This window comes from Centrocercus urophasianus, unplaced genomic scaffold, assembly GCF_019232065.1.
Source record: "Centrocercus urophasianus isolate 14NV4802_14NV808 unplaced genomic scaffold, USGS_Curo_1.0 seq_21, whole genome shotgun sequence".
Lineage (NCBI taxonomy): Eukaryota > Metazoa > Chordata > Aves > Galliformes > Phasianidae > Centrocercus > Centrocercus urophasianus.
The window spans coordinates 5,436,551-5,460,032 of NW_024884767.1; the positions used below are offsets into that span (position 1 = coordinate 5,436,551).

At 35.2% G+C, this 23,482-nt stretch overlaps 1 protein-coding gene across 1 annotated transcript in view; it reads left to right on the forward strand.

Annotated features, from left to right (window-relative positions):
* Positions 1–23,482, forward strand: part of ADGRV1 (adhesion G protein-coupled receptor V1) — a 267,806-nt gene that overhangs the window by 128,829 nt on the left and 115,495 nt on the right. Inside the window, exons 81-84 of the mRNA XM_042822761.1 lie at positions 812–1,061; positions 1,223–1,362; positions 2,891–3,051; positions 4,178–4,278. Of these exons, the coding sequence (XP_042678695.1) occupies positions 812–1,061; positions 1,223–1,362; positions 2,891–3,051; positions 4,178–4,278 (652 nt within the window). The remainder of the gene's footprint in view (positions 1–811; positions 1,062–1,222; positions 1,363–2,890; positions 3,052–4,177; positions 4,279–23,482) is intronic.

Below are 23,482 nucleotides of genomic sequence, written 5' to 3' on the forward strand. Positions count from 1 at the left end.
CTGGCACCTTAATTGTGGGATTCTGTGATTTTTGTCTTTGGTTTTGTTCACTTGAACATTATTTTAAATTATGTTAAATTGCTATCTTGATCTACAAGTGCATAGTATCTTGTGGTCAGAAATGTGTAGGGGCATTAGTTGGCTTTGGAAGTAGATAATCATCATTTATGAAACAGGTGCTTTTAAACAGTGTGTTTCTCCCACTGAGAATCTATTAATGATTATCTGTCTGAATTTTAGAATAAAGGTGTCCCTAATCCACGTCTGTGAATATCAGCATGATTTAGATTCCTATCTCAGCTTATTTTGGAAATGTAATTTTTTTTTCCTATTTCTTTCTGTAGGGGGTCTGAGGTCTATCTCAGCATGAAAGGCAGTAAATGATGTACATACAGATGTTACTCAGAACAGAACTTGCAAGTTACAATTCTTTTTTCTGAGTTTATTTGCATTATCGACTAGAAGGTCATCATTTTCGATGTCTCTTCCTTTTGTAGACTCCGTTCCACATCAAGTTATAAAAAGAATAACTTTATTTACCAGGGAGTAATTTTGTTTGTACATCATGATAAACAAAGCCCTAAGGGGAAACAGAGGATTTGGAATATGTAATTACTACATGCATAGATACTTTGTCTATAATACTCCAGCCTTTTTTTTTTTTTTTCAGCAGCTGAAGGTCTATCAAATGTCTTAAAACCTTAAATTATGGAGGAATAATGTATTAATTACAGATACACTTTAGAATCACTCTGAATCACTCTGAGCTGAAGCTCAGTTCCCCTTATCTGTTGCTTTTCCATTTTAACAGAGGCAAAAATATCCTTGATAGCTGTCCATACATTGCAATAATGGCTCACAACTGGTATCCTCAGCAAATCAATGGACACAGATTTGATGGAAGAGACGGGGATTCTATTCAAGTGCCTGAGCATTTATTAAAGGTCTCTGTTGTATTATCTCCTCCCCAAGAAGAGAATTGTGAATCTATACAGTTCACAGAATACAGCAGTCAGCAGTGGTTTCTCACTGGAGATAAAGAACTTGCCCTAAAGAACAAGGTTTGAAAATAATACAATTTATTTTTACAATAAATCAACTCAGTTAAAGTACTGCTCAAAACAAACAAGGTTCACTTAAAATAGTGTGTGTGTGTGTGTGTGTTTCTGAATAAAATGAGCACTGACTGAGGAATTTCAGTAAAATCCGTATTTAATTTCAGGTTTTTTCTATGAGTTTAAAGAGTCAGAGCTCACACCCTTTGAAAGACAGCAATGAAGTAATTTATCGGATTTATGCTACAGGAAGTCGGATTGTTCCACAGAAGTCTCTATGTCTCCTTTGGAATCAGGCTTCAGAAAGGTTATTTTATTCATCTGTTTAATGTTCCAGTGAACCCGTGTATTTGTCTAAAATGTGATAACTGTGATTAGGTCACCTGTAAGTATAAAATTCTTCCCATTTCCTTTTATGTATTTTTTATTTTTTTACTTTTCTAGACATTATAATACTGTACAAAAAATTTTGTACAATAAGCTAGGTAATTATTGTAGCTGAGGCATTTCTAAGACTTCTACTTTTAACTTATTTCACCAAAATACCATATGTAAAAATGAGGCAGAGCTGACAGGCCATAAATTCCAGAATTGCATTACTTTGTCATTCTTAACATTTTTTACCTCTTTACAGTTGTTTTCAGACAGCACTTAAAATCCATTCTTACAGAAGTAAACTATTAAACATGCTTGTCCAGGGTTGCTTCAAGTCACTGATATACTCAGGATATTACTAATTTTGCTGTCATAGAGTCTTTTCTCTGTGTCTATAAGAGAAGTAAATGTATAAGTGAAATAAAATAAAACTTTTTAAGGGCAGACGTAGGATTTATTTAGACCAGTAATCTGTCTTCCATAGTGGCTCAAAAAGGATGCCTGTGGAAGAGTAAGATCAGAATGATCATGTTTTAGCTCCCCTAATACCACTCTCTGTTACCAGCTACAATGCATATAAGGCTATGATTATTTTTTTTTACAGAAAAGACACCAGCTGCTTGTTCTGAATATCAGTGCTACTAACTTAATGTTTTTCAGAAGGGATGACAGACCTCTCATCATTTTCTGTTCTTACCATACTATTCATACTATTGTAAACAGTGGAACAATTTTGCTTGTGATTCTCCAGTGCTCCAATGTTCAGTCTGTGTCTTTCCTATTCACACAAAATAAATTGGTGAATTCAAAGAGAATTTTGTTCTGTACTCTGTGAGATCTAATTGTTTTGACTCTGATATCATTAAAATGGCTTGATCAGTCTGAAGCTGGTATAAACTATTTCTTTGCAGAAAGGAGGGGCAGCAGGATGTACCTATAATCTCCCAATTTGTCTAGTTGCTATCATAGACAAGATATACTTTCCATTAGAAATTATTAGATATGTCACCTGCATTATCCTCTTCCCAAGTCAGTTCAGCAGTACTGAAGGACAAACAGAACATGATGGTAATTTCAAAACAACAAGTATCAGTATAAAATGAATTATTCTTCAGAGTGGAATAAGGTATAGTGCAAGTGACAAACAGTTTGAACAATCAGCCCCATATTTGTTGCAGAACCTTTAAAAATATGACTACAGAAATTCTTTAATGGAAAAAAGACATTCGTTATCATCTATTCAGAATTTCTTTTTAATAACAAAAGTGAAAACAAGGTTATAAACAATATTTTAATTTCATGTAAATGCTTTATTAGGAAAGAGATCACAATGAAGTATTTACATACTTGTAATAGTTTAGAAAACTTTGTTTTTTAGAGATACAGTAAAAGTTTTCAAGGTTGCTTACCATGTACATTACACAAATCCAATTACAACTTTGTAAATCTTTGTTCTGCAGTTGGTTATCTGATAGTGGGTTCTGCAGAGTGATTGATGACACATCAAACTACGTGGAGTGCGCTTGTTCTCATATGTCCATTTATGCGGTGTATGCCCAAACAGACGACTTGTCTTCATACAATGAGGCCTTTTTCTCTTCTGGATTCATCTGCATTTCAGGTCAGTAGATACAATTTTCTAATTATCAGCCTCTAATGACCAGAAAGATTGATTGATTTTTAACAATTTTAGTAACTCATGACAGTCTTTTTAACTGGAGGAGAATTAACTAACTTCATTCTATATAAGTTGCTATCAGGGCTGGTATGTGTACATTTAGAAATTTTCACACTGAAGAAAAATGCAGAGCAGGAGAGAAGTATGTTGTTTTCCTTGTGTTGTTTTCCATATGTTATTTATTGAACCATGCGAAAGTGGAAGATGACAGTTATTTAGGGCAAAAACCTAAAACCCTAAACCCTTCTCTGTCTGTCGCAGCAGTAAAGTCATCCTTTTTTGTCAAGTCTTTCAATCACTATTGTACTTCACCTGAAAATTCTTTGACAATTTAAGTTTGTAGTTTGCACTCAGAAGTGACAAACTGAGGGTGATAGACTCCCTGTCGTGTATAGAGTTTCCTTGCATTCTGCGTCCCAACTGCAGTCTGACATCTTGGGAGAAGAACAAGAGTTTAAACTAACCAGGATCGTGATTATTTTTACTGACAGCTATGGTAGCATTTAAAAAAGGCTCAAGGCCTCAGAGAAGAAAGAGATCTAAATTTTAAAGATTATTGACATTGCACTTTTCACACTGCATTTCATTTGTGCACTGTAGTCAGTCCTGAGTAAAGTACTTCCTTCTTCACTTGTTTCTGGGCACTGTGCAAGCAGAACATATAAGTAATGCAATCACCAAAAAAATATGCTAAAGAGATTCTTGGTGTATCCCTCAGGTCCTTAAGTGGTGTTCTGAGTCTCCTCCATGAGAGATTTATGAGTTCTTTGCTTTATACTTAATTATTATAGCAATCCTCCATATGCAGAAATTAAAAAATACACTTTGCAAAAATGATTGCTTTACATTATGTAATTATTGTAGCTCCCAGTCCTCTGAAAAATAGATATTAAAAGTAAATTCATGTGTGATGAAAGTGTGACACAAAATTAATGTTCTCTTAAGTTTTTGTTCTTTTATTTTATTTTTTTTATCATGATCTGCACCTTCAAAAGTGCCAACGTTGTCTTTCTGTAGCACAGTTTATCAGTCGAAGCCTTAAATTTCCATTTTTCTTGTTCCTGTGTAGGTTTCACTTTGGCTATTATCTCTCACCTTTTCTGCACCAGATGTGCAATGTTTGCAGCTAAACTTCTCACTCACATGATGGTTGCTTGTTTGGGTACTCAGGTAAGAAAAGTCTGAGGTCTCTAAGTGTAAATTAAGCAAATCTTTACTTTCCTTTCTGTCAGTTCCATGGGCATGTGTGAGTAGCTTCTCCTCCCTTCCTCTTCCCTCCCCATCCCTCTCCTATCTGGCAGTTTGACAGCAGCTTTTTGAAAAAGAAAACTATTTTAGGACAGAGGTAATAAAGGAGGTTGTTCTTGACAGGAGTGGACTGGAGTACTGTTAGCTATTCTGAACAGCTGAAAGAAAATTCGTTTACAGTTGTCTGTGTTGTGATAAGTACAGCTATGTCCCCTTACAAGTATTTAGAAAGTATAGGTATGATTACTAATTTAACTATGCAGTTAAATTTTTATGTTTTCACTAATACTTCTGATGTCATGTTATTTAATACATTTTCAGTTAAGAACTTTTAACATGAAAATGAATACTTAATTATTGCTAACAAATAAAAGGAAAAGTGTACTGCTTTGCATCTTTGTCTAGTTATATTCAGGTGGGTAAACGCTGAATTTACAGCTAGTGCATCTCAAACCAATCTGCAGAAAGAAGGTAACTTTATAAAGTTTATTTTTTTTTTGCCAGAAAAAAATAGAAGCAGCTTTTCAAGTTAGTCACATTCCATATATATGTATATAATTAACTTCCCTTAAACATTTGTGCTGTATGATGTGTTTTTCAGTTGCTACCAATGCACTACTTAGTATTATCTGTAGATGGCAGTCAAACCTTTTCAGCACATTACTCAGTAACTCGTCCTTTCAAGGCTATGCCTGCTCTGTGTTTACTCTCTCAATGAAGGAGAGTAGCGGTTCACAAAATCCAACCTCCATTTCAGTCTTCTCCATGGACCTAAAGCTTCCAGTGCTAACTGAGCGTTTCTAAAGCCTCCAACAACAGACATTTGAATGTTCAGTATACCCAGTTTTGAGGGATCTCACCAAAAAGATATAAAAGACCTTCTAAAGCCTTTCTAAAACTTTTTCTTTCTCCATTATGGTATTTACTCAGAGAAACATGACATTACCAAAATATGTTACGTCTCAAATCCTCAGTTATTTGTTAGTTTGTTTAGCCATCCTATTTGTCATCAAAATTCATGCAACAATTCTGAAAAATCTCAAGGAAGAAAAATGAGAGAGCTGAGATTTTCAGTTTTGGAGTAAATTTAGGTGAAGATTTCTGTACTTGAAAAAGTATAGCATGAACACAATTCACAGGATCAATAGGCTTTTACTCATCAGTGAAGTTCTCATTTTTGACAAACTGTAAACCTGGATTAGAATCATAATAGGAACTGCTATGCTTTTGTCTTGGAATAAGCACTTTATAGATTGTACGTGCTTACTTGGCTTGATGCATCACATACTCAGCAAATTTTCATATGTATAAGTCCAGGCCATTTAAACAGCGTATGCTCTGTGTCTGTGGAAGACACTAAATATTATGAGTGGCACACATGTATGGTAAGTTTTGATTTTTGTGTGCGAGCTGCTCTCTATATCTGTGGTGTAGCTATTTCTTTGGAATATTTGAACGTGAACAATTTGCTGACAGTAGTAATTGTGTACAAATGGCTTGTTATTCTGGCCAGTAATGCAGAGTTCAAGTCTAAATAGAGGAAATGTCATATAGGGAAACTTGTAATCCTTTTTATTTTTGCCGAACAATAGCATATATTTGCTAATTTTGCCAAGCTAGTGCAACATCATTCATCATGTCTATAGCACTTATCAAGCTGACAAGTCAGATTCTTTCTTCCATTGTATTCAACAGAAATGCAAGATGAAGAAGACTTACTATGTTTAGCTGCCTGAAAGCTGTTTTACGCAACCTGAGCTGATGTGCAAACAAGCATGTCAGATATGTGTTATTAAGATCAAATTGTGCAAACAATCCTAGTTTAAGAAATTGCTAAACATTTATTTGAAAATGATAAACTGCGGCCTTGAGAACTAATACTTGGTAGAAGTGCTTTGTCACTTAATCAGATGTAGACAAAATTGGAAAACGCAATTCTGCTAGAAATAGATACATTGGAATGAAGTGATAAAATATCCAAGAGGTTTTACAGGAATAGGATCACTGAAGCAAGGGTTCACATGGAAGTAATGTGCTTGAAGGCTACAATTCATGAAAAAAATTTGGACTTGAATAGGAAAAGGGCAGCTAACAGGATGGTTTGTAAAAGCAGTCAAAGGCAGAAAGTTAAACACTCCTTGAGAATTCGGGATTCAAACATCAAGTAGCAAATTCTGCCATATAGAGCCCACATCTGTCATTTGATGAAAATGGAACTTCTTTGTTAACAGAAATATTGTTGATCTTAACCATTCCCTAAAAACCTAGGGGAAATCTCTATTTCCCTATAATCAAAACCCAAAAGAAAATTGTTATATGTATCAAGACAGGGAGAGTTTGAAAAGAATATTCCAGGATGCAGTGGGTGGAGAGATACTATGTACCACCTGCCACAGAAGCAACTTATGCCAGTCAGGGGTCAAATAGGCAAGTACTGCCTCGCTCTTGGCAGTAGAGAAGTCTTTGCAGCAATTCAGATCTCCCTTAAAGTTAGTGTGGTTTTTAGAGTCAGGCAAATGAAAATACTACTTAAAATGCTGTTTCTAAACAAGCCTGGTCCAGAACTTCACTAAACTGTATGTCCATATGAAATTTATATGGACCTAACAAGTATCATTACTGTACAATTAGACCCTGCTGCCTTGGATGAGCTTATCTGCTTTATAAAACCTAGTTGGTTTTGAGGTCTGAGATTTCTGATCTGATTTCCTTGTATCCTGACAAGAGTAAACAATGCAGAACATAGTGTTGTTAGCACTTCAGGAAGATGAACAGCCCACAAAGTTAGTAAGAGGTCAGAGTAAACAGAACTAAACCCAGTGGACTGGAGTTGCTGTCCACTCTAGAAATTCAGCTTCATGATAAGGTCGCGATAACACTGAAGAATAAATTTGTATTCTTTGTTGCCTCTGCAGTGAGAACTAACACCTAAAATTTCCCTCCCAATAATTGGTTTAATTCTGAATTGATTATTGTTTAGCTGATTTCAGTCATTCCCACGAAGTCAGCGCAATTTTAAATTTGTTCAGCTTCTTTAAAAAGCAGTTTCACCTTAGCAATAAGTAGAGACATGGTTATTAGCTTGTGTAAGTACAATTTCATAGTAGATTAATCTAAATTGAATACTTTTATAATACAGCAATGTCATTTTATGATCAGGAAGGCTCTGAAGACCTATCTCTATTACATTATGTTTCTAGTTGTGAGTTCTCAGTACCCAAGTAGAATCAGATCGTCAAAGCTAATCAGAAGTCTGTACTAGAAGAAACAATCATTTATCTCAAGATGGCAGTGACTGAAGCTGTTACATATATATACATAAGTATATATGCATACACATTTTAGTTTTAAATACATGCTGTCTTTAGATGACAGATAAGGTGTATTGCATCTTTTAGAACCTAGGGTCTAGAACTGGATTTAGAACTAGGGTCAAGAAATTCTTATACAGGCACTGGAACACAGCGGATAGGCGTAATACAAAATATAATCCTAAGGAAGGACTGTTAAGAAAAACAGCAAGTCGCTCTTAGGCGCGTGGACAGTAAGGGAACCGATTCCTACGGAAACATCATTACTGCATATTTCCTTTCTTCCAGTAGAGGGAGCAATTTCGCCTTTAGAATTCCTTGTTACGGAGAGTGCAAAGTGGGGAGAAGACCGTTGTGAAATTGCTGTGACACTGAGACGCTTGGTATTAGCATGAAGCCATCTGCTGATATTTAAAGCCAAGGACCAGGCGAAAGTAAGGGTCAGTGCAGTGCTATAACAAAAGATTTGAGATATCACTTTAACACTCTAAAGAGTGTTGAAATTTAAAAGCACCTGAATTAGCTTTATCTCATCTTGAAAGGAAGGATGGAAGGAAAAGTGCTCATGTCCATAAAATCATGGACAAGTGGTGGAATCTCTAAAAATTAAAATCTGAGATACACATATAATTTAAATTTTATGTTTTTGTTTTTTTTTTTTTTCATCGACTAACATATGATTTTGGTCTCTCACTGATAACTGATTGTTATGGTAGTACTCATCTGCTTCTACTTCTGTTACTTTTAGAGATAATGTTACTTTACTGTCCTTGTTCACTTCTCTGACGTTAGAACTACATTAATAAAATAGTGTTAATGCACAGGCTGTTAGTATCTGCTTAGAAATTATCTCCTGGGGTTTGCCAAAACTCATATATATGAGCAATACTGTAACATATGTTAGAATTCTGCTACATTATCTCACACCTCCTGTCCTCATTACAAACAGTCAAATGTTCTACTTTTCACTTTAAAGTGTAAGGGTATGAGATTTCTATCAGTTAATGCCTTCCAGCTCTTTCTTTTTCTTTACACCCCTGCTTTTTACCAACATCACAAACTGGTGGGGACCACACGCAGAGTGAAATAGACAGCAGCATTTCCAAGTTGCCCATTCATCCCTTTTCTCTGTGTTTTACCGGGAGAAAAATTATTCTGCTCCCTCTCTCTAATTCATGCTTTTCAGCATAATTATTTAACTCCTGTTTAAATTTTCTGTGTCCTTTCTTATCTCCCTTTGTTCATTCCACTTGTGCGCCATTCTTCTATAACAAAAATGTAGATAGCTATTATTCCCCCTAATTAGCAAATCACACATTGCTCATTTGCCTCCTAACAAGCTTTCTTCAGACCTGTCTTTTTGGAGACAAGATTCTCCGCATTTGCTGTTACACATAAATTCTGACCTTAGGAACACCTGCACAACATTAATCAGAACTGCAGAATTTAACGTAGGAAGGAAGAAATCCATCAGCTTTCTTGAGCAACAGTATCTCAGTTGTGTTGCTTTGCAGCGAATTACAGTCATATTAACCAATATACAGAAGCTAGCCAGCTTCTCTTTTTACACCACCAAGATCATTTGTTTTCACATTTCCATCTGCTGGGATATACTTATATTTTTTTAAATGGTCTTTTTGATTCAATTTTTGGCAGTTTCCTTGTAACTTTCTTCTTTGCATCCTCCAGTTAGCTGATGTTCCATACACACTAGATAAAAAATACTTTTAAAGACTAAAGGTGGTTAATTATTGGTGTAAATGACACCAGAGACTGACTATGCAAGATACATCTGGCAAGTACAGGCAGAATTGTGTCATAACAATTCAAATTTGGATATAATTTATGGAATTATTTCTGTTTTGAAACTAAACACTTTTTTTTTTTTAAATTGAAGCTCTGGAAGATGATGACTGACCTATGAATAACTTTTAAAAAAGTGTTTCCACAACAAGAAAAAAATTGGGAACTGGAAATAAAGAAATCATGCAATGCAGATGTGTTCTGTAAAGATGCATCAATCCTCTAAATCTTGCATACACAAATAATTTCTCTTCCTATTAGCTTTTTTACAGGTGCAAAGTAGTTGTTGCTATTTGTTCCTTCTGAAGTGTTTTTAAAATATTTCAAGTTGTGCTTGAGTGTATCCATTATCTAAATACACTAGTGTATTTCAATTAGAGACAATTATATCAACATTCTCAAAAGATCTCCACATGAGATAAAAGACTGAGCTCTGTAACAAAATCAATCTTCACATTTAATCGTGCTCTGTAGTTGGTGCAGTGTTTCAGTCTCATACCTTGGAGCAGGGCTTTGGGTAGATGGGTGGTTTAAAATTTTTTCTTAAACCCTTTTAACAATTGCCAAGTCATTAATTCATTATGATACACTTGGTCCTACTCTTGACCTGGGAAACATAAAAGCGATGTTCATGTATGAATCTTTATTAACCTTTATATTTCAGATAAGCATGCAACTTGCCTTCTATTCTATATAGAATAATATATGCCATTAATACTATGAAGCTCATTAGTTATTTCTAGCTGAAACCAATTATAGCTACTAATCACTTCAGATTAATCATCAGTGTGGATGTCCAAGCTTCTCAAGTTTGTCTTAGAACAGCAAAAAGCTTTCATTATTGAACTTGATGGCAAATTCTGTCTGTTGTTAAAATATACTTTGTTAATGTCAAACTGGTTTCTTGAAGCCTTGTGTAAGTGTGGTGTCACTGGAAATGTAGAGGAGTAGAAGCTAATAAAGAAAGTAGATGAAATGGTGCCATCTGTATGCACAATGAGTAACAGTATTAGCTCTTCAGCCACCTTTAGTGATATGAAATCCTATGAATCAGTGATGGAAAGATCACATTTATCTTTCTCTACCTATGTGAAACTTTTCCTCTGTAATGTATCCTTGGTTATGTTTATTTAATAGAATTTTAAAATAACTGAGCTTTGACTATTCTAGCATTAAGATTGTAAGATTTCTTTGTTCTGCGCTTGTATGCTCAGTACTACTAAAATGATAAAATCAAAGGTGAACTTGATCTTAATCATACAAATAGATCATTCCTGACATAGGAAGCAAAGTTAAGACTGAGTTGATCTTTTGTTTAGAAGCGTGAAGGGAAAATTGTTCTTTTTATCAAAAGCACAAATGAGAATAGCTTCTTTATAATCCAAGGATAGCAGTGGACAGAACCTGAAGTTGATGAGCTACTCTTGCTCTGTTCTGGAATGGAAGTTCGTTTGGGATTTCCCAGAAAACTCCAGAAACTCTGCCTTTTTGGCCTGGAAAATTTTGCATCAGACTTCTAATAAAACTTTTATTAAGCTTACTCTAATTTAGAAGTCAAGAAATAATGCTTTCTAAAATAATGCAATATATAAAAAAAAAATCTTTTCTGAAGATAATGGTTCACAGTTGCCAGAGTTTCTAACATTCTGCTGAATATGTGAAACTCATCCATATGTAGAACTAGAAGCATTTGCATAAGAGCAAATATAAATTATTGGGAGTTTTATTTTTCAGTAGTACATTACCATTACATTACCATTAGTCTATAGTTCTATTACAGTCTGCTCACCTGATGGCTTTGTTAGAGTATGTGGTGCTGTGCAATCTGTGTGTGACAGTTAGTGCCCAAAAAGGGATGTAGGTATGTAGAGAGAGCAACAGTGATTTCGGAGAGTTCCATGACAGGTTATGCACTATGTATATGTATATATAGATACTGAATGCATCAAGTAGATGCTTGAAAGCAATGCTGATAATAGAGCAGGAAAGCACGCCCGATGAGTAGAGGCTGAGAAGAATTGGGTTGCCCAGTGATCAAGAGGCATTTAGATAATGGCCCCAATAACATGCTTTACTTTTTGGCTAGCTCTGAAGTTGTCAGACATTTGGACTCAGTGATCTTTTAAGGTTTCTTCCTGCTGAACCATTCACTTTCAGAGAATCACAGAATCATCATAGAATAGTTTGAGTTGGAAGGGACATTTAAGATCATGCAGTTCCAACCTCCCTTGTGGACACTTCCCACTCAAAGGCCCAACCAGACTGGCCTTGAGTGCTTCCAGGGAGGGGGCATTCACAGCCTCACTGGACAACCCGTTTCAGTGTCTCACCACCCTCACAGTAAAGAATTTCTTCCTAGTACCTAGTCTAAACCTACCCTCTTCTAGTTTTGATCTATTTCCCCTTGTTCTGTTGCTACATGCTCATACAAAAAGTCCCTTCCCTTCCCAGCTTTCCAGTAAGCCCCCTTCAAGTAGGTCAAGGCCATTACAAGGCCTGGAGCATTCTCTTCTTCAGTTTGAAGGACCTCAGCTATCTCAGCCTGTTCCCCCTGTAGGCTAGGTGTTCCAACCCTCTGATGTTCTCCCTCCCTTCCGTGTGACAGACAGCACTGTTCAGAAAAGTCAGGTATCACTGGTAAAACCATGAATGTGAATTAGTCATCTTGAAGTGTAAGTTCCCCTTTTTTCCCTGTCCTACTAAGACGTCCCTAAACATCAGGTATAAATCTAGAGATAACTCTTTTCCTTACAGTTCATATTTGACCTCAGTCCTACTCTTTGATCAGTGCAAGACTGTAATTGTCTTCTGCTTATCATTCATTACCCTCCATAATAAAGCAGCTGTTACTGTATCAGATAACACAAGATTTCTCAGACTGAACTCTGTATTTAATCTCTGCTTTTTCTTGTTCAGTTTTCTTTTATTTTTGGAGTTACTGTGGCCTCCTTGAACAATTAACATTTTAAATCCAATAATAATATGATTTATTTGCTTCATGTAGTGCAATTCCAGATGTGTTTATTGTGTTCATACTCAAAAAATTCAGTTTTCAATTCCAAGTTTAATCTGAAATCTAAGCTCTTATTTGCTAAATTTCAGCCAAATGGTGTTGAATAATTTGCTGGACTGATAGTATATTATATTCATATAATATATATGAATTTGAATATATAATATTCATATAGTATATTGTATTCTCATAGCTGAGAGAATAAGCTGAGAGACAGTGCCCTGTTCTGAAATATTTTGTCTGTAATTATTTATCAGATGGTTTCCTCAGCTGTATTCAGTTATTTCAAGTCAAATAACCAAATCAAACTTTCCCTTATGCTCTTATAATCTGCCCAGAACAGTAAGTAGATGTATCATCTCTGCAGGTATGTAGATTCTTGAGATGCACCATCACCATTTCCAGCTGAAGCACTGAAGTGTTGTTAGAGGTTTTTGCAGAGCAAAGAACAAAAGCTGGAATACTACAGACCTCACATAGTCCTTTAAAAGATAAATCCCCAGCTTCATTTATTTTCTAATCTTTCATGTGGTCTCTGTTGTTCGATATCTTGTTTCTCTCAGACTTTACTTTGATACAGAACACTGGTGTAAGTCAAGCAGTGTAGATAAATTCCTGTTAATAGTGTGAAGTGAAGGTAGATTTGAAAGCTGCACAGATCTTCTGTCAAACTTCTATCAGCCAATTTTCTTTATTTCTTTGTTGTATGTAATGTAGAAAAACAATACACCATGGTATGGGTACTAAAACTGAAGGGTCCTTTAGAATTCACTATTCTCTTGAGCTAATGGGGGAGTAGACTCCAGTTTTGTGAGGAGCTAGAAAACAGGAAGAAATCCATCCTCTGCATGTATTGGTTCTTTTTTATTTATATTCTATTTCAGTTTATATGTGATAGCCAATCTATACTTGCTACATGCCACTGAAGTCTGTATAATCCACCTTTGTGTTCAGATTCTGAGCCAGTAAATATTCAGAGGTACCAGACCTGAAATTTTCTTTTATAAATTACGTTACAAATAATAACAAGAATGTTAGTGTAGTTTGTAATTAATAAATTATGAATTGATAACAAAATTCATTTTCCCATAATTAGATACAAAGTAGACTTGCCTCCCAAAAATTTACATCCTCTAAATATGGGACTAAGAAAATTATACTGTAATATACATTCGTATACATATTCTGCCCTATGTTTTTGCTTGTTTGTTTTTTTTTTAGATGCAGAGGCAGCTGCGTGACTTTTTAAAGTTCTAGCTTTTCAGTGACTGTCTCAAACTATGGAAGGGTTGTATACAAAGGCTGATTTCTGTTCAGTGCATCTAGCCCTCCCATGCTCCCTTCAGGTGATGGGAGCCTTCCTCAGCATCAGAGCAGTCAAGCTGATAACTACTTGAATTACTTTACAGGAATTCTATCACTATCTCTTGACTATGGTGAGATTGCTTTCACTATGCTGAGTTTAGCCTCTGTGAGTTTCTTCTTTTTCGTGACAACTTTGTCATGCTAATATCAAAACAAAAGCCCTATCAGTTTTGGGAGTGTTAAAGCGTTTGTCTGATTTCTATAAGCAGTAGTCACAGAATTATCCAAAGATAATTCTCTAGTAAAATTGCTCTTTACTAGATTACACTACTGATATGGGAACTACATTTGACCCATTTGTTTTTCTTAGGTGTCCTCTTTTTTATAATCAAGTTATGATTTAATCTCTCAAGAAATGTCAATATAGTAATATTTAAAATTTAGAATATTATTCAAAATAAATAAATAAATACAAGCATGCATTTATATTTAAGAAAAAAATCCTCTCCATATTCTGAACAAAACCACAAATTTTGGTTGATTTGACATTTATACATATATATGTAAGCATCATAGTAGTTTAGTGTCTAAACTATGACTTATTTAAAAACTCAGGTGATGAATGGAAAAATTAGTTTTATTAATTGATAAACTATGTGAAACAGTATACAGTTAAAAACTTTTCTGAAAATGAATACATAGATACAAAAAATAATTTTAGATTGTCTTTAGACTGAGATATTCTGTGAAATTGTGTATAGTACAATCCTGTAGGCTGACCAAATTGCAGATGATTCCAAGACAACACAAGTACAGTAGTAATTTTATATCCTCACCTTATATAATCACACATAGACAGTAGTGGTACGTTGAAGATTTTTTATGAGTTTTTTTAGGAACAAAAAGGTTGGGCTGCAGTTCCTGGAAAAGTTGCTTTTGCTCATTATTTCTAGCTTATTTATGTTTAAAAAATAATAACAACTAAGCATAAGACACTACTCAGTAACTTGTATTGCCGGAAATGTTGACAGTGTTAAATAGATTTTCTTTTTGTAAAGAGGTCCAATTACTGCATTATTAATGATATTATTTAAGTACTCATTAAATGTGACATTATTTAATAGGTCTGTGTCAGTTTAAAACCTTCATTAAAGTATTACTGTAGGGGGTTTTGTAATCTTGTATTTTTCCATCCATGTAGTGCTATATTTCCCACTGACCCTATGAATTGGGTACCTTATTTGGGTTCTTAGGCCCTTGGTGAATATTATATATGTTATGTTGTTTTCAAGTGATACAAGAAATTGAGGGGGAAAAAAATTAAGCATATTCATTTTCCATTGACCTCCTTTAAATTATTGTATGATGTTAAGGTGATGTTTATTTGTTCTATATGTCTTAATAGCAGGTGGCAATCTCCTGTGTTAAGAGCATCCTATTAGGCTGTACTGAATTTCATAACTGATCAGAAGCAGAAGATAGAATTTCAATATGAGAAATAAGGCAATCAGCTACTTCTGTGTTATGTAATTGCAAATGTTTTTTTCTACACTGTATGTAGAAAGAATTAATGTACAAATGTCATTATTTTTCTTTTACTTCTATTGGACAAATGGAATTTTAGTATCCTAGGATTGGAGAAAATTTTTTTTATGTCAAACTCAGGAGTTGTAACTTTCTGCAAATTATTATTCTGATTATAGCCACAGCTAGATTGGTAAGAATGATATTACTGATTTAGTTGTTTATTTTCCAAAGCATAAAAAATTGCCCTTTGTGGTATATTTTCTGAATTTTGAATATTAATGAATAGTTTTAATTTGTATGAAGTTGTACGTTTCCTAAAAGAGAATAAGCCAATTTCTCTCACTTTTCTATGTTGTGTAAGTTACTTTTATGAGAAGGTTCAGTTATTTCATCAGGACTGCCTTGGAATAAGTATCTCAAGGTAGAGAAGTCTAATTCTGGAATCTGTTTCAGAACTGGAAAAATCTGATTGTGGTACACTGATATTAGATCTTATACTCAAGACGTTTTGAGGCTGTTCAAACTATGAACTAATGTCATTCTTTGGGAATTCCCTGTAAGTGTTAAAAAAAAAAAAAAAAGTTACTTAAAACTCTCCATATTTCAAAATGACATTTAAACTGTACTAGACTAAAGACTGATCCTTTATGTATACCTATACATGTATAAACTTATATGTATGTATACATGAGTTTGATACATGATTATGGAGATGAGAGAGAAAAACACTGAAATTAACTCAACCATATAAACAAGACTAAAGTAGCCAAAACAGACTATAAAACTAAGCTGAAAACATTTAAAAAGATTTAAAAAGAAGCTACAAAAAACGATTTATGCATGATCAATTATCTACATTTTTATTGTGCCTGGATGCCTACCTGTGCGACCTGCTGTAGGGAACCTGCTTTGGCAGGTGGGTTGGACACGATGATCTCTGGAGGTCCTTCCAACCCCTACAATTCTGTGATTCTGTGTGATTCTCTATCTTCTTAATAACATATCAGGGAGCCTGCTGGTTATGACTTTCCAGTGCTTTCATGATTTTTCATTGTTTTTCTTGAACTCTCACCTGTTTAGGATACTGTTTGTTCCTTAATTACACAAAACTCAATGTTTTCTTTTCAAAGTACTTCAAAGATATTCCAAGATGAATATGCACTGGAGAAATGTCATCACTTACTTTTCTTAAGATGCTGATTATATGAACCATGCTTAATCTTTAACTTAGCATCTTGTAGGCCTTCCAAATTCATGAGGCCTACACCATTTTCCTCTGAATTGCGGTAGAGTGATAAAAAATGAAGAGGCCAGAATAATCCCTTTGCTTTGGTTAATTTGGTTAAAATAAAATGTTTTCTTCCGCAGTATTTATTGACATTTTCCTTGTGTTGTTTTGTTTTCTTTTCCATTCTTAAAATCAGCTTAACAATGTTGCTTAACAATGGCTCATACCATGCTCAAGCTTGTAACTTGCATCTCTCCACTCCATCCTCTTCTGCATCCCATCCCTTGCTATATTGAAATTCAGTATGTGCTCCTTTTCTTCCTACTGTTTTCAGCAGTTTTCACCAAAATCCTCTTTGCTCTACTGATTACCATCTGTGACCTTTTTTTATCTAACCTTTAGCTGTGATAGAATACTTGATGCTTTAATTTGACATTCTGGTGCTCTTTCATTAAAGCCTTTCTCATTCTGATGCCTCCCTGCAACACACATTACTCTCCACATCAATCCTAAAGTGAATTTCTTTGATTTAGCTAAGCTCATTAGCTCTGTTATGTTCTCTGTATCCAGTTAGCAGCCCTTGTTAACTCTTCAGATCATGGCCAGAAGTTGTTACTGGGCACTGTACTCTCCTTGCTCTTTCATATTGTGGAAGTCCTTTTAGTGTACTTCATTACAAATGCATTTTCTTTGGCAGTGAACCTGAGCTAGTTGCCTTCTTTCTGGTGAAACAACACAGCAGGACACCATTCGGGTTCAGAGCAACTTAATTTCATAGTAAACAAGAGTTCTCCTTTTAATTGTCACATTGATCTGCTGTGATTGTGTAGATGAATGTAGTAAGTACAATTCACTAACAATTTTAATGCCTAGTAAGATCTGATTAGGGAAGATTAGGATAGCATGTAGTATACACTGAGATATTGCAGTCAGTATCACTGAGACAGGAGCTTGATTCTTTGTAGAGAACTGAAAACTTATCAGAGTAGGAAATCTGAAACTTACAGATAGTAACAGCTCGAGGAAAGGATCAGTCATGTTCTGCCTAAATTGTCTACATTTCAGTACATTTATCCTGCTAGAAGTATTTTTCCTGATAACTATTACATTTGTTCATGGGAAAATTTTGAGTAATTTAAAAGTTTTTAACAGAAGTCATAAAACTCAGTTCTTAACTCTGGAAAGTTAGATGTGATAAGAGATGTAAAATATCAAGGATTTTTTTATACAGAAGAAATCAAATCTTTGTCTTCATCTGTTAACCTGCTTGTTTTTGTATGAACTATGTACAAGCTTATAGTAACTAACATACAGATTTTGTTCATTTAGTTCTTTGATTAATCAGATATGATTCTGGTCACCTCAAAAATAATATCACAGTATGTTGTTTCAAATGACTATAATTTAACAGAATCTCTATCTCAATCTTTGATCTCAACCACATTGATATATAAACATTATTTCAAAATATAGGAACAACTAAAAGAACTAAGCAACTAAGCCTGCAGATCTTTCTGAGATGTATGAAGGGAATTCCAGTTAAGCAAATTCTTACATCTGATTTCTGAGCTTTATTTCCTCTTGTTTTTCACAGACAGAAATTTGTTGCAGTTTTTATTGGAGTAATCAATATTTAGTGGTATTCTTCCACTGTAAAGTTCTACAGCATGTGAGCTTTCTCTTTGGAAGGTTGATTAATAGAACTATATTCTAGTAGGCCCATTCCTGCAATGCATTATAACACAATACAGTGCAGAGATCTCTAAGTTACCGCTAACTAAATCTATTTCAGAGTTGGAAAGCTGTAACTGTATTAATGTAGCATTCAGTTCTGCTGGGTTGCAAGGTTTATTTCTTTCTTTTCTAAACTCTATGCTTTCTAATCATAGAATCACAGAACCACAGAATGGTGTGGGTTGGAAGGGACTTTTAAGGTCATCCAGTTCCAACCTCCCTGCTATACAGAGGGACAATTCTAACTAGACTAGCTTGCTCAGAGTCCAATCCAGCCTGGCCTTGAATGCTTCCATGGGTGCGGGCATTCACAATCTCACTGGTCAACCTATTCCACTGTTTCACCACCCTCATGGTAAAGAATTTCTTCCTAATACCTCTTTCATTTTAAAGCCATTTCCCTCACCCTGTTGCTACATGCCTTTATAAAAAGTCCTTTTCCAGTTTTCCTGTAGGCCCCCTTCAGATAGGGGAAGGCCACTGTAAGATCCCCTCCAGAGCCTTCTTTCCTCTTGACTGAAGAGCTCCAGCTCACTCAGCGTGTCCTCGTAGAGGAAGTGCTGCAGCCCTTTGATTGTCTTCATGACTCTCCTCTGGATCTGCTCCAGCTCCATGTCCTTCTTGTGTTGGGGCCTCCAAACAGAATGCAGTACTCCAGGTGGTGGTCTCACAGTAGGTGGAAAGAACCACATCCCTTGACCTGCTGGTCATACTTCTCATGCTGCAATCCAGGATATGGTTGGCTTTCTGGCCTGCATGCGCACATGGCTGGCTCATGTTGAGCCTTTCATAAACCAGTATCCTCAAATCCTTAGAGCTGCTGTCAAGCCATTCTCCATCCACCTTATATTTTTGCTTGAGACTGCCCTGATGCAGGTGCAGGACCCCTTGCACTTGGCCTTGTTGAACTTCATGAGGTTGGCATGGGCTCACCTCTCAAGTCTTTTCAGGTCCCTCTGAATGACATCCCTTCCCTCTAGCATGTCAACAACCACTCAGCTTGATGTCATCTGCAAACTTGCTGAGGGTGCACTTGATCTCACTGTTCACATCACCTATGTTAAATAACACTGTTCCCAACACTGATCCCTGAGGAACACCACTCCTCACCAGTCTTCACTGGGACATTGATCTATTGACCGCAACTCTCTGAGTACAACTATCCAGCCAATTCCTTATCCAGCAAGTGGTCCATCCATCAAATCCATTTTTCTCCAATTTGATGACAAGGATTCATGTGGGACAGCGTCAAATGCATTGCGCAAGTCCAGGTAGATGATGCAAGTTGTCCTTCCGTATGCTTTTTGTTCTAACCTGTTCTTTGACATCCCTTTGATTCTCATTGCCTGTGAAAGTACACACACACACACAAAAAGGGATAAAAGAAGTTAAATGATTAATTAAAAATTGGTTTAGACCTTTGAAATTCAGTATTTTTAACGGTTGAACATGAGCAAGTTTGGCTGTCAATATCTGATGAGGTAGAAAATATATATATATATATACTTCTTTTGATATTTTTTCTGAAGTTGTTTGTACAGAGCATAATTCTGTCTGTGATGATACAAAAGATCATGGAATTTTTATGTATGTTTGTATAGCTCAAATAAGTCTTTCACTGTAGGTTTTTTTTTTTTTTTCGTTTCTGTTTTACTCCTATTTTTCTTTCTGTCTTTCTATATCTTGATGCATGAGTTTCCTTGCTTTTCCTTTTCTAGTTCTCTCCTCTCCAGCTGTTGGAAATAAATTGTTTGGTGACCATGCAGTGGTTAGCTGCTGGCTCTGTTCAACAGACCACATACAGTTTAAGTTACTGACTGCCCTGCCTGGCAACACTTCACCCCCTCTGTCTCCCCAGAAATTCAATTTGAAATATAATAGGAAGTAACTAAATAATTAGAAAGAAATTATAATTTTGTGTTACCCTTAAAATGTAAACTTCATGCCCTACAAGAAATACAACATTAAATTGCTTTATAAAAAAAAAAAATATATGAATGTATTTTCCATTATTTGTATTTGTTGTAACTAAAACCTAAGGAGGAACATTTTAATTTTTTTTTAACATTTTCTGTTATTTAATTTGTCCATAATCTTGCAATTGATGTTTCATTTTGATTTAAAAATAGTTTTTATGAATGAAGTATGATCTGGGGGATGAAAAAAGCTTAAGGCACAATAGAAGCTGAATTAGACAGCTTGTGCAGGTATAATAGCCAGGAAAGAAGGAAAGAATAGAGTATAATTTCCCCTTCTTCATTCTCCTCCCACTCCAATACTACCATTACCTCTTGATAAACAAGATGGGAAAACTGGTAACTATAAACATTGAGAAAGCTGAAGGAATGAGTTTCTTCCCATCGCAATAGATCAGGTTTAGGACCACCTGAGGAATCTGAACATGTGGTGGTCCATGGGAATAAGCAAGATGCGTCCCAGAATCCTGAAGGAACTGGCAGATATAGTTGCTAACAAGCTGCCAATCATGTTTGAAAGGTCACAGAAATCTGTTTTCCCAGTGACTGGGGAAAAGAGATCATCCCACCTATTTTTAAAAGATTAAAAGAGGGTCCTGGGAGCTACTGAGTTTTTGGCCTCACCTTAATGCTCAGTAAGATCATGGAAGAAGTCTTCCTGGGATTTACGTTGAAGCATATGTAAGATAGATGAAAGTTTAGAGATGATCTCTATGGCTTGACCAAAGGCAAATCATGCTTGACTAATCTATTGTCACTTTGTCACTTTGGCATTGATTTCCCTCAGTCTTTTTCTGCCCAAGGCCTAGTAAATCTCTTTTCTGTATACTGCTTAATTCTGTCTTAAGGAACAGCAATGGGAAGGTTTCTTGTTGGTTTCTGAGGTCTATGTCAGCCTGCTTACTGCTGACTCTACAGTGCTTTTTCTCTCAGTAGTATTTTAATCTTCCTTTTCCCTTATTTTTGTGGATATTACAGTGATATTAATCTATAAATATAGCTTCTCTAAAAGATAACGTTTGGATAGTTATAAGGCAAGGGAGAACAGCTTTCAGCCAAAAGAAAAGAGATTTAGATTAGATGTTGGGAGGAAATTGTTTACTAAAAGGGCAGTGAGGTCCTGGTGCAGCTGCCCAGAAGAGCTGTGGGCACTTAAGGCCATGCTGGATGGGGCTCTGGGCAGCCTGATCTGATGAGTGGCAGCCCTGCCCATTTGAAACAAGATGGGCTTTAAGATCACTTCCAACCTAAGCCATTCAGTGATGGTATTATATGACTTTTTCATCTGGTATTTTTCCACTTCATGTTTTTACTAACAAGTCCAATGGGCTAGTAGAATAATAAAAATATATTTTCATTCTTTTTTTTATTATTTAGTATTAAATGGTAGAAATAAATCTACTTTCAACTTTGGAAAATTGTCTTTCAAAACCTAGAATAAGAAAATTAACAATTATAGCACATCATATGCGTGTTTTTCACACTACTTCTGAACCCTGCAAATAATTTCACAATCGTTTCACAAATGTAGACAAAAAGCGTTGGTTTATCAATTATTCAATTTCAATCAATTATACATTAATGATATGTCATCCTCTGTATCTGAAGAAAAAAACTCACTTTTTTTTTCTTAACTTCTTCAGATACATTTTCATTAGGTTTAAAATTGGTGATACATTTTCTGAATACATACTTCATAGTTTTATTTGGAATTAAAAGCTTGGATATATTTATGACCAAAGTTATATATAAAAAAAAAAAGATGTAGGATAAATCTGTCTCTATAAAATTTTTTTTTCAAAAAAAAAAAAAAAAAAAAAAAAAAAAAGGAAAGGAAAGGAAAGCTGTAGGTGAAAAGACTACTATGAACCTCATGAAGTATAGCAGAGACCTATTGGTAGAAACTTTCTTCTGGAATAAAAAAGAATGGCCCAACAGCCAATTAGGTCTCTTGGGCTGCTGTCTCTTCCGTTGAGGACTTCTCATGTTTTTCATCTCATTTAGACTATGAAAGCACTTCATATGGTCTTATTTTCATCTTAATTTAGAATGTGATTTTTCACCTTTGCTTTTCACCTCAAAAGCAAATTTTTAATAACTTTTACATAAAAGTCTGACATTTTAATGAATGTTGTGTACCTGCAGATGTCAAAGAACACATTTTTCAGACTCATTCTTTGCATATGTATTGTTAATTGTATGTGAGGAGATTGAAAGAGTTCTTCAGCTGAGATATCCAGGTTAGATAAGATAGATGCATATATTGTAAAGAAAAATTAAATGTCAGTAAGCCTAGAAATAGTTTGCACTGTACCATGATACACTCACTATGTTAACAAAACAAAATGCTTGTAAAGAGATAGATAAATATTTAGCTATCCATAATGTGTCAGTTGTTTTTGGGATCTGGTTCAAAGAGGAACATAGAAATATATTGGTTTTTTTAAATGTCTGATCTTGCTTTCCCTTCTCAGATAGAAACTTTTTCAGTGATCTTATTCAGCATGTTCTCACGAGATATGGTGATCTGATTATGACTCTTATTTCTTTTTTCATAAAATTCAAACATAAGTGTTTCAGACTTGACATCTCCCATCTTGTCTTCTTATGAATCAGTTCTTCCTTCTTTAAAACCCAACAACAACAACAACAACAAAAAACCCAAGTATGCCAGCTTTAGTAAATGAAAAGTAATAAGGTTCAATGTGTGTGTGCCAATGAGTATGTAAAGAAGATTGCCACACCTTAAACCTCAAGCAGCATTCAGCACTAGGATTTAGCATACCAGCTCCTATTTATTCAAACTGTTGCCTCAAGAGCTGGTATTTCAGCCATGTTTGCCTTAGATGAAGTATGCCAGTTCTCAGCTTATCTCTATTCTGAGTACTAGTGTTATAGAAGAACTTTGTCAACATTTCTGCATTCCTTGACTGTTATCAAACAAGCATTAGCTGTGAGGAAAGAAGAACACCAGAGATGTTAATAATCCGATGCTGCTATTTCAACTAACACCAGTTACCTTTTTCTTTCCACTTTCACATGTCTCTATTAATGAACAGTTTTGGTATTTTCTTTTCAAATCTGTTGGGATACAGTTACAGCCATATGAAACAATACATAGTAACTAAGACAGACTGCGTGAGAAGGCTTCTTATTGCTCCCCTTAGTGCAGGATATTTTACCTGTTGATACACGGAATCAATTAGGAAGTACATACTAACTCCTGCAT